This window comes from Balaenoptera borealis (genome assembly GCF_965194805.1).
Source record: "Balaenoptera borealis genome assembly, chromosome: 2".
Taxonomy (NCBI): domain Eukaryota; kingdom Metazoa; phylum Chordata; class Mammalia; order Artiodactyla; family Balaenopteridae; genus Balaenoptera; species Balaenoptera borealis.
The window spans coordinates 35,812,888-35,825,597 of NC_138867.1; the positions used below are offsets into that span (position 1 = coordinate 35,812,888).

At 39.6% G+C, this 12,710-nt stretch overlaps 1 protein-coding gene across 3 annotated transcripts in view; it reads right to left on the reverse strand.

Annotated features, from left to right (window-relative positions):
- Positions 1-12,558, reverse strand: part of PRKAA1 (protein kinase AMP-activated catalytic subunit alpha 1) — a 44,594-nt gene extending 32,036 nt beyond the window's left edge. For 2 of the 3 annotated variants that reach the window (XM_082382314.1, XM_082382312.1), the window contains exon 1: positions 11,086-11,209. Coding sequence is in view for 1 of the 3 variants with exons in the window: in XM_082382311.1 (XP_082238437.1) it covers positions 12,416-12,542 (127 nt within the window). In the remaining 2 variants the exon portion in view is untranslated. Of the gene's footprint in view, positions 1-11,085; positions 11,210-12,415 lie in introns of those variants that run through there. The other variant, XM_082382311.1, reaches the window with a different exon arrangement.
- Positions 12,559-12,710: the final 152 nt, after the last annotated feature.

The window sequence follows — 12,710 nt, forward strand, 5'->3', positions numbered from 1 at the left end:
TGATAAAGGAGGCAAGAATATACAGCCTCTTCAATAGTGAAAAGACAGCCTCTTCAATAAGTGGTGCTGGGAAAACTGGACAGCTACATGTAAAAGAATGAAATTAGAACGCTCCCTAACACCATATACAAAAATAAACTCAAAATGGATTAAAGACCTAAATGTAAAAAAAAAAAAAATCCTAAATATAAGGCCAGACACTATAAATCTCTTAGAGGAAAACATAAGCAGAACACTCTATGACATAAATCACAGCAAGATCCTTTTTGACCCACCTCCTAGAGAAAGGGAAATAAAAACAAAAATAAACAAATGGGACCTAATGAAAAACTTAAAAGCTTTTGCACAGCAAAGGAAACCATAAACAAGACGAAAAGACAACCCTCAGAATGGGAGAAAATATTTGCAAACGAAGCAACTGACAAAGGATTAATCTCCAAAAAGTGCCATTTTTAAACTACTACAATGTAAAGGGAATCTCTAACTTTTCTTGTAAGTACCATTTATATAGTTCAACTAATCTCAAAACCATCCATGGCTGGCCAATAGGCACATGAAAAGATGCTCAACATTGCTAATCATCAGAGAAATACAAATCAAAACCACAATGAGATATCACATCACATCTGTCAGAATGGCTATCATCAAAAAGTCTACAAATAACAAATGTTGGCAAGGATGTGGAGAAAGGGGAAGCCTTGTACACTGCTGGTGGGAATGCAAATTGGTGCAGCCACTATGGAAAATAGTATGGAGGTTCCTCAGAAAACTAAAAGTAGAACTACCATATGATCCAGCAATCCCACTCCTGGGGTATATATCTGAAGAAAACAAAAACACTAATTCGAAAAGATACATGCACCCCAATGTTCATAGCAGCACTATTTACAGTAGCCAAGACATGGAAGCAACCTAAGTGTCCATCAACAGATGAATGAATAAATAAGATGTGGTATAGATATATAGATATATATATATATAGATATAGATATAGATATATATATATCTCCAAATACACACAATGGAATATTACTCAGCCATAAAAAATGACATTTTGCCATTTACAACAACATGGATGCACCTGGAGGGTATTCTGCTATGAAATAAGTCAGACAGAAAGACAAATACTGTATATCATCACTTATACATGGAATCTAAAAAATAAAACAAACTAGTGAATATAACAAAACAGAAACAGACTCACAGATATAGAGAACAAACTAGTGGTTACCAGTGGGGAGAGGGAAGTGGGGAGGGGCAAGATAGAGGTAGGGGATGAAGAGGTACAAACTGTGTATCAATATGAAATAAATAATCTACAAGGATATATTGTACAGCACAGGGAATATAGCTAACATTTTATATTAACTTTAAATGGAGTATAAATCTATAAAAATTTTGAATCACTGTTGTATACCTGAAATGAATATAATACTGTAAATCAACTATACCTCAATTAAAAAAAAAAAAAAAAGAACCATTCATAGCTAAGAAATTATAGAAGCTTCCTGAAAGATGGCACGGTAACAGAATACACTGGATATATTTCCATCAAAACATCATTAAAATATATATGAAATCAGTGAGGAAGAAAAACCTATAGTCACAGCTGAAATGAACTGTAGAAATCAAGCACATTCTAATTTCTGATAAGGTTTTCTCCAGTCTCCAGTACCAATCAGATGTGATTAAGTGGAGTCAACTTGACTGTTAAACCCAAATTCAGGAAGTATCTTCTTTCTGAGACCTAATTTATTTATTTATTTATTATTATTTTTTTTTTTTAAATTATTTTTTATTTTTTAATGCTATTCTTGTCTGCTTACATTCTTTTTATTTATGTATGTATGTATGTATGGTATGGCTGTGTTGGGTCTTCGTTTCTGTGCGAGGGCTTTCTCTAGTTGCGGCAAGCAGGGGCCACTCCTCATCGCGGTGTGCGGGCCTCTCACTATCGCGGCCTCTCGCTGCCGAGCACAGGCTCCAGACGCGCAGGCTCAGCAATTGTGGCTCACGGGCCGAGTTGCTCCGCGGCATGTGGGATCTTCCCAGACCAGGGCTCGAACCCACGTCCCCTGCATTGGCAGGCAGATTCTCAACCACTGCGCCACCAGGGAAGCCCCGACCTAATTTATTGATACCGAGTAAGTACTCATCTCATCTGTCCCAACTACCCCCCAAAACTCCAAGCATGGCTTGGTAGGAACCTTTTCCCATTAACTGCACAACTGAAACAGAACTGGGAAACAGCAACAATACCAGTTAATATTGGCAGAATCCATTTGGGTCTAAACTCCAATTCATCACCCAATTCATCAACTGGTTGATGAAACTCAAATTCATTGACCACTCTCCTCTTATACCATACTCTGCTTAACTTATTTTCAACCCCAATTAACTTTAATAAACAATCAGGGCTTATCTGAAACTCTTGATGTACATTCTGTCATTAAATAAGGACCTGGAATAGGAGATTCAAAGCATTCTCTCAAATTCATTCATTTGGCCTTATATATGGAGCATCTTCTATACGCCAGTTAACGCTGCCAGGGAAAGTACCAATGGAAAGCAGTCTGGGTCCCTGGGACCTTCCTGGCCTCTGAAGAGGACCAAAGTAACTGTAAGGTAAGAAACACCAAAACGAGTACAAAAGAATTAAACAAGCAAACAAAAAGAATGGACATTAATAATGCTCACTTGAGAAATATGTGAATGTTTTAGGAAAATTATTAACTATTTCATGGTGATAAGAAAATAAAGAAGTTATGAAATAAGAGAGTGCAAGACAAACTACAACAGAACAACTAAAATCATTTAGAAAGCAGTAAGTTGCAGCAGATATGTGACAGAAAATTTTATGGAGCACATACCAAAAAGTTAGGAAGAAATTAGCAAGAGTAGGAGGGAAGGTGATGGACAAGGCATAGGGAATCAAGTAAAATTCAACTCATGAGTAATAAGGAGTAGAATATCATTCCACCTATAAATAACAGACGTCCCCCCAAAGAAAAATAAAGGCAGAATAAACAGAATGAAATCAATCACAAGATAATCAAGGTATAGCTCAACTTTTTTCTAAAACTTGAGCATTTCATCAAATTATAAATTAATTAGAAGTATAGAGGCATAACTTCTTCACTTTTGAAACAGTGGAAGAAATCACAAAAGTGTGATTGCATAAATATTCAAACAAAAATTAAGACAATGTCAGGGAGGGGGAAGGTGTCACGACAACAACTGTAAAGATATCATTCAAATTCTCACACGTACACAGACATTCCAAACTAAGTCAGTAGGCAGAGTACATGATCAGTTTGGTTTTTTTTGTTTTTGTTTTAATATTTATTTATTTATTTGGTTGCACTGGGTCTTAGTTGTGGCAGGCAGGCTCCTTAGTTGCGGCATGCAAACTCCCAGTTGCTGCATGCATGTGGGATCTAGTTCCCTGACCAGGGATAGAACCCAGGCCCCCTGCGCTGGGAGTGCAAAGTCTTAACCACTGCACCACCAGGGAAGTCCCAACAGTTTGGTTCTTTTAATGGAATGTTAGTATAATAATTCCTTTTTCATGGCTGTGTAAACCAACAGTACATTTTAGGGCAATAAAAGGGCAATTAATGTCCTAGAATAGCATTAAGGGTGCTATTTCATTTTTTTTTTAATTTGTTGTTCCTCTACTTGTAATTTAACTTAGAATTAAGTAAATGAAAAAATGTGCATAAATATGTTTATTACAGTGTCTTATGTAAGAACAAATACTGCAATTAACCTAAATGACCAATTTCAGAGAACGGTTTAATATATTGTCATTCCAACATAACAGACTCTCATAGAAAAACTACATGAAGTGCTCTCATAAACATGAAGAGAACAAACAAAAATTGTATATGTATTCTACATTTTCCAGCTATACAAAAATATTTACATAAAAATGATAATGTATCATAATTAAAAGTTATTCTACACTGATCTTTTTTTCAATTTTTACTTACTTTTTAATATTCTTTTCAATTAAGAAAAATTTCAAAGAGAAGGAAAAAACAATGATAGGTATTAACAGATTCATCTTTTTCAGGAGTAGGGCTAAGCACCCAATTCCACTTCCACATGAGAAGGCAACCTGCGTACAGAGCATGGGCTTTGCCGTCACAAAGACCTGGGCTTTGGTCCTGCATGAAGGTATTTACTAAATGTTTGACTTGAACAAGTTAAATTACTTCAACCTTCTATTCAAAATCAGAATACCACATACTCCATAAGGGTGACATGAAGTAGGCTTTGTAAAGAACTTTCCATAGTGACCGACACAGTTAAGTGCTCAATAAAGCAAAGGATGGCTATTGCTATTTAGGGTTATTTGTTTTCCATTGCTCCCAAACCTGTCCCCCATTCCTAGCTAATCAGTCCTAAATTTTCTGTTTTAATCCTATATAGCCAATCTTATCTCAGCTCTTTGATTTGTCCCTTTTATCCACTTAGATCCAGGTATATAATAAGTACTAAATAAATAATAGTTGTAATTTCTATGCATCTAGTTTCCATCCCCGTAAGCTTCAATTTCACTAACCTGCTCCATCCTCCTCCATCCCATCAATACCAGAGATTTCTAGCTTCCAAAGTTCAACCCATTTCCTAACTTTGGTTAATTTTCAACATAATATTGCTAGACATATATATACATAGTGCCAAGTCCTTGACAGGGATTTCACCTACTACACAAAAACTATAGAAACACTTATTCTGTCATAGAAGAGCACAGAGGTGAAAACAGGTTCATTTGACTTAAGTTGAAATCAGATTTTTTTAAATTACTACTTTTTAAAATATAAATCTAGTTGATTTATAATTAAGGTATACAACTCACTAGTTAATATTCATGACATACCCACTTTGTACCCAAACATACTGACTCTAACTCTCAACAACCCTGGAAGACTAGTATTATTAGCAACACTTTACAAGTAACTGAGGCACAGGAAGATGAAATAACTTGCCCAAAGTTACACAGCTAGTGACTGACAAAGCAAAAATACAAAGCCAGATCTGTCTCAAAAACTTGTGCTTTTTCCAAAAAGGGTAAGTGAAATGTGATATTTTTTAAAAGATAATCCTCAAAAGAATATTAAATAGTATAATAATACTAAATATCCTTTTAATAAAACATAAATAGTAGAAGTTGAACATATAAGCAGAACCCTTAATTTACAGTCTTATAGTTTTGAAAAGAATAATAGACTGAATTCCCCGTACTAATAAGACTTATTCTAAAAATTCATTCATATATTTAAGAAATAGTTATTGAGCACCTGCACCTACTATGTGCCAGACACTGCTACTATGACCTTTTTCTTGTATAAGAAAAATAAATCCAGTCTAATAAAAACCTGCTTCCTATTGATTTCAATGTTTTAAAACAAGATATCAAAGAAGACATTTTATTCATTCTATTAAACCAGTTTGAAAGTTACTCAGAAAGTACAATTGATCCTTGAACAACACGGGTTTGAACTGCAAGAGTCCATTTATACTAGGATTTCTTTCAGTAAATAAACATTCAGCCTCCCTATCCCTGTATGCAGAACCTGAGGGTATGGAGGGCCGACTGTACTATGTCACTTAATATAAGGGACTTGAGCATCCACAGAAATTGGTATCCTCAGGGACTCCTGGAACCAATCCCTCACAGATACTGAGGGATGACTGCATCATAAGGGAGAAATTAAGAACATAAAACTAAAAGCACATAGGGATTTCCCTGGCGGTCCAGTGGTTAGTACTCAGGGCTTTCACTGCCAGGCCCTGGGTTCAGGCCCTGGGTTCATACCCTGGTCAGGGAACTAAGATCCCACAAGCTGTGCACCACGGCCAAATAAATAAATAAATAAATAAAAGCACATAAACTGTAATGGCAAGTGCAGTGGGTTGAAAAGTGTCCCCCTCCCCACAAACTCACATCTACTATAACCACAGAATGGGATCTTATTTGGAAATAGGGTCTTTGGGGGTGTACTTAGTTAAGGATCTCAGGATGAAATCATCCTAGATGTAGGGTGGGCTCTATGTCTAATGACTGGTGTCCTTATAAGAAAAGGAGAGAACACAGGCACACACACACAAACGGGGCCATGTGAAGACGAGCAGAGAATGGAGTTTTGCTACCACAAGCCAAGGAACACCAGGAGCCACCAGAAGCTGGAAGAGGCAAGAAACAGATTCTCCCCTAAAGCCTTCAGAGGGAGTGTAACCCTACTAAACCCTTGATTTCGGACTTATGGCCTCCAGAACTCCAAAACAACTTCTGTTGTTTTAAGCCACCCAGTTTGTGGTAGTTTGTTACTGCAGCCCTAGGAAACTGATAGGTTTATGATATTCAACATTAAAATCAACAAGTTAACAAAAGTAATCTTTTTTGAAAACAGGTTTTCTAAACTGAACTACACATGTCCAAGAATTCTTTTTTTTTTAAATAAATTTATTTATTTTTGGCTGCGTTGGGTCTTCATTGCTGTGCGCAGACTTTCTCAAGTTGCGGCGAGCGGGGGCTACTCTTCATTGCAGTGCGTGGGCTTCTCATTGTGGTGGCTTCTCTTGTTGCAGAGTACGGGCTCTAGGCGCGTGGGCTTCAGTAGTTGTGGCTCACAGGCTCAGTAGTTGTGGCTCACAGGCTCTAGAGTGCAGGCTCAGTAGTTGTGGCACACAGGCTTTGTTGCTCCGCGGCATGTGGGATCTTCCTGGACCAGGGATTGAACCCATGTCCCCTGCATTGGCAGGCGGATTCCTTTTTTTTTTTAAAATAAATTTTTTTATTTTATTTATTTATTTTTGGCTGTGTTGGGTCTTTGTTGCTGCACATGGGCTTTCTCTAGTTGTAGCGAGCAGGGGCTACTCTTCATTGCAGTGAGCGAGCTTCTCATTGCGGTGCACGTGTTGCGGAGCACGGGCTCTAGGCGCATGGGCTTCAGTAGTTGCAGCACACAGGCTCAGTAGTTGTGGCTCGCGGGCTCTAGAGCACAGGCTCAGTAGTTGTGGAGCATGGGCTTAGTTGCTCGGCAGGCGGATTCTTAACCACTGTGCCGCCAGGGAAGTCCCATCCAAGAATTCTTAAATGGAACACAGTGATGACGGGGAACCAAGCAAATGTTCACCTTGTATGAGCATCAGTTACTCCCTATGCCCTCACACAGTGACATCCATGGGAGTTACTTCTTGCTCCCAGGCTATTATGTTCCAGCTCCTAGGGTTTTCTGCTTTTTGAAGTTGTGTCTCATCCTTCACAGCCTATCAGGAGTCAACTCACAGCCTCCTCTCCAATGTTCTAAGTTCAGGATTCTAAGTTTCTATGGGCTAGAAAAAAATCATAAAACTAAAATTATTAGAATAGACTTTCTAAAGTATGCTCTACAAAACACTAGGACTGGAGACTCTCCACAGAAAAAGAGTTCATAATCAAGGAGTCTGGGAAAGGATGTCTGCTCTCCGTTTTGGAAACTCATTATACATATTAACACAGTAATGGCTCTAAAGAGCCCTGCCATAAAGAAACCTATCAAACGTTTAACCTGGTATTTCCCAGTCTTAATTGGATACAGGTTTTTCCCTCCAAAGTTTTAAAATATGTCCCAACACTGATGACTCTAAGTATTTTCTCTTTCAGAGTAGGCAGTATCTCTTATTATTTTTCTCCCTTTTTCTTCCCAGCAAAATCTTACTAATTTAAGGCCATAAGATATGTCATGTTTTCCTTACTTGTAGGAACACAGATATCTGCCTTGAACCCAACTGCCAATATACTTCAGCATTAGAATTTCAGTAGCATAATATTTTTGAAAATATAGTTACCTTATTTTAGCTTAGGAAACACATTATCACATTCGATCCTCACGATAAACCTAGGATGCAGGTAATATGAGGCTCTGGGAGATTAATTTGTTGAAGTAAAGCTATTAACTGATCAAGTTGGAACAGGTCTTCTAATTAGGAATATTCCAAGCCTTGCACCTCTCCGCTCTACCCCACCATCAAAGTGCAGTGGGAAGGGAAAAAAAGCCTTGGCACAATATCAAAACCTGAACTGTTTTCTCAAAAGTAGGCTAAAGATCCTCCAGTGACTTAACTCAGTTGCAGCCAAATTAACTGCTGCTCCGTAAGTCAATCAGTGCAGTAAATGGACTTTGTCAGGAGTATGCGTTACTAAGATATTTCTCCCCTTTTCCAAAGCTCAAAAAACGTGACTCTTCAGACTGTCACTGTTTTACAGTAATGTTAAGATGTCGCTTTTGAGTGAAATGGAAGACAGGTATTTCTGCCATGGAAGACTTGAGTCATTCACAGCAAAGGTTACCAGAACTCACAATGTCTCCCGCACAACAACAGCAGCAGATGAGTCAACTAAATATTAGCTAACAACCCGTTATCGCTTTCTAAAGGGAACTTTGTCTAACTGTAGAACAGTGTAACAGATGCTCTTCTAATCAGATATGTAATCCTGAAGTAAAACAAGATCATACTTTGAAAGAGAGAATTTTAAATACTGATAAAGAGATGCCACAAAGATGGAAATATTCACTAAAGATATTCTAATCACCCAACCATTTCATTCTCACTCTAAAATTGAAAAAAATAAAAATCTCACTGCTAAAAGTAGCAGGGAAATAACTTAATCCTAGAGAGGGATGAATTTTAAAAGCTATAGGTGGAAATGTGAGAAAGGTACCTTTTCTTAACCAAACATTTCAGGCATCCCAAAAGGCAAACCAAATACCCATGTTCCACCCAACAGCAGCTTAAGCAGTAAAACATTACAGATGCAACTGAAGCCCAATCTGACTCCTCCCAGATTCCTTTCTCCTTTCTCTCTCCCTAGAGGTTACCACTATCTTGAATGTGGTGTTTGTCTTTCCCACAGGTATGAAGCCATAAATGATACAGTAACAATGTTTTTCATACGGTTATTTTACAAATTTAATTTTATATATTCTTTTGAATACATAATACCTGCACTACACAATTCAAAACTATAAAAAGATATACAGTGACATGTCCCCCTGCTACCTAGTTCCCCTCCCCTGAACAATTAATGTAACAGTTTCGTGTGTATCTTTAAAGAGACACTCTATACATATGCAAGTAGTTACACTTACTTTAATTTGTTCCTGCTCTTTATACACAAATGGTAGGAATACTATATACTTTGTTCTACTATCCCCTTATTTTTTCTAACAGTAATGCATGAGTGTTTTTGCATGTTTTTAAATTTTATATGAATAACATGACTGTATATATTCTTCAACCTCTTGTTTTTGTGGCCTGACCTTATACACTTGAAATTCACCCATGCTGATATATATAGCTCTAATTCACATATCGATTTTTTACTTAAAGAAGCTTTTAAGTAACTTCTTTGATTCATTAGAAGAGTCACCTATTTATCTGAAATTGCAGTTTTATATAGAAATACTCACCAAATTAATAAATCCATTGTATGTATAAACAACTCATTTGCCAAAGGCTACCCACCCTACTAAAGAGGCATCTTCTTTTGGAAAACTAACAAAAACTGTCATTTAAATTTACTGCAATAGTAACATGACTCTGTTCATCCATGCTTTTATAATTGTTCTACCTGGGAGGAAAGGAGAGTAGACACCACAAGGGAGTGGAGACTAACACCCTGACAACCGGAGGGGGTGGGCGGGGAAGTATCTTGGAAATAATAAGATAATTCAAGCATAATCCCAAACTAACCCTAGTTGTCTATTTAAAGTTTCCCCTCAAAATGTTACCATTAAATTACCAAAGGATTTTTTTTAAACCTGTAACAAGAAACAAAATAATTCATATGAATTTAAAGTCCTCTCTGCCCCCCCAATAAGTTTCCTATAAGATGGAATACCATATCGGGAATTTTTCTGCATATCTGTATCACATCCTCCATTAGACTCCTTTTCTATGTTAAATTTAGCAATGTGTATGACTAATTTTAAAACCTCTATCTAATCCAAATTGTTTCCATTGAAATATGTAGCTAATCATATAATTTATAAGAATTCTTGTCAAATTCTTGGCTACTGTAAGTTACCATCGTCACCACTACAGTGGCTATTTTTGCTTGCTCACTGGGCAGCTATGTCCCCCTTCCTCTCTTCTAAAAAAAAAACCATTTCTGTGTAGGTATCTACTCTGTCCCCCCATACTATTCAAGTACTTCAGAAGAAGATGTCCCCCACACACAACACACGCCCAAGAGTGGGCCATATTCCTCTAAGGGTAATACCATCTCCCCTGCTAGTGCCTACTTATAGGAACACAAACCTAAGCCAGTTAGCACATGGTATCCCTGGCCAGAGGGACTGATTGAGCCAATGAGACTCATGAGGGCTATGCTGGGGCTTCCTGGCTCTGGACAGAGAACCACAGAAAGAGATGTTCTTGGCTAGGCTGAGTTGCATTTTCTTATTCGGGGCAGAAAGCATCCCAACTGTTTAACAACTTTAAAAAATACACTGGTTGAAGATTTTGACCACCATCAATTAATGTATTTATGAACAAATGAACCATATCTGTAAAACCTATGATCCTTTGACTAATACTGGCCTTTCTATATTTGGAGAGATTGTTGACTTTGACAGTGTGTGGTATTTCAAGAGAAGCACATGTGGAGGAGTGAAGGTTAAGGAATAGCAGTCGCTGGAGGGATTCAAGGCACAGCCACATCACAGATCAAACCCAGGAAATGAGAAATATCCTCTTGCTTTCCTATCTGCCAGGCCAAAAGCCACCTAGCCAATAAGAAAGTGAGACCTGACTCTGCTCAGGTCTATATTGGGAAAACAATGAGTATCCTAATCCAAACAGAACTCTGGGAGGGGTGAAGGCATCAAAACTGTCATTACTATTTGGGTGGCGTTAATGAGTATTTCTTACAAATACTTATAAACTGAAAGTTTGTAATTGCTAACAAGTAAAGAGACAACATCGCCAAAAATAAATAACTTCAAAAGCACAGAAACATCTTACTGGCCTAATACAGACCCACCCTAATGGCTGTTATTACCCTATTCTGGCATTTGCTTCTTACTTTCTTACATTGTTGGCCTTGCTGATTTTCTTAAGAAGGTTTAGGCAGTTGCTTCCCTGTGGGCTATACAGCAATTTTCCAGTTCTATGACTCAGAAAGAGCAAGAGAAGGAAGGGCTCTCCTCTTCCATCCCTAGATAAAATCAGAAAATGTTTATTTAGCTCCGATAGAGCAAGGCTCAGTTAGTTAATTCACTGTACAGACTTTCACAAACTTTTTTCCCTTTCAAGTCAAATATTTACCAAGAGCTTAGTATATTCAAGTCACAGGCTATTTATCCAAAGCCAATGCATGAATTATTTCTATCAGTTCCATACTTCCTTCCTCTACATCCCTAATAACAACGTCAAATATTTTGAAGAAAAAATATTTATGCCTCACAAAATTTGCAATCAAACTTTTTGTGCCAGCATTGGTGGACTGGAGAGCAAGTTTGTTATTTCCAGAATACTGTATTGAAACAAGGGTAAGCGATTCCACTTTTCTTTAAAAAAAATTTTTTTTTCAAGTAATGTACATAAAACTCTTTATTAAAATATAGATATCCTGTGAAAATAAATGGAAACTAACTGCATCAATGAATTAAGAAACACTATCTGGAAGCAAAATCTGCACTGCCTACCAGGTTTGGTAATTCAGAAACACTGAAGGCACGGCGTCTGCATTCAGACCATAAACCAAGGATCGCAAATACATGGAGGAACAGTTACATTCATTAACTGCTCCGAAAAAAATTAGTGATCCTTTCCGACGAGATGGCCTTTTTTTTTTTTTTTTTTTTTAAACTCTGTAAACTACTCCCCAAAGCAACCTTACTTCGGGGGAGCACATTTCACACTTGAGAATCAGCCAGGGCAGGTAAGTCAACAGCCTTCTGAAGAGGACGGAAATATGGACAATGCCGAGGACGGCCAGGGAACCGATGGGCTGGCCCTGAGCCGAGGGATCACAGCTAGGACGAACGGCGGGCCGCCTCGCCGGGGTTCCCGGCCAAGACCCCGGCGCCCCCACCCGGCTAAGGGAGCGGGTAGTGCAGCCCCCGACCATCCGGCCTGGGAAAGTTCGCACCTCTGCATCCCCGCCCCTCGCACGGACGAGCCCCTCTGGCCGTCGCACCGTCGCCATGGCGACCAGTCCCCACCCCACCCCCGCCCGCCCTGGGGGCGCCGCTCCGCAGTCCCGCCGTGGCCTCCGGCTCTACTCCGGCAGGAGCCAGGACAGGGACTGCCGAGCCCGGGGGACGAGGAACGCAAGGGGCGGGGGAGGATGAAGAGATGCGAAAGGCGGAAGTCACCCGGATCCCGGGCTGGGGCCGAGCCTTGCCCCAGAGGTCCTCACCCTTCACTTTGCCGAACGTCCCGACCCCCAGCGTGTCTCCCAGGATGTAGTGGCCGATCTTCACCCGCCCGTCGTGTTTCTGCTTCTCGGCTGTCGCCATCTTTCTCCAGGAACTGAGTCTGCGCATGGCGTCGCGGGAGGGGGCGGAGGGGGCGGGCAGGGCCGCGCCGGGGGCGGGCGGGGAGAGGGTGGGGACGCGGGAGGGGAGCCGCGCCGCCGAGCCGCCGCCCTGCGCCGTCCGCCGTGTCCCCGCAGCCGGCCGTCGGGCGCAGACGCTCCCCCTGGCGGGGCTGGC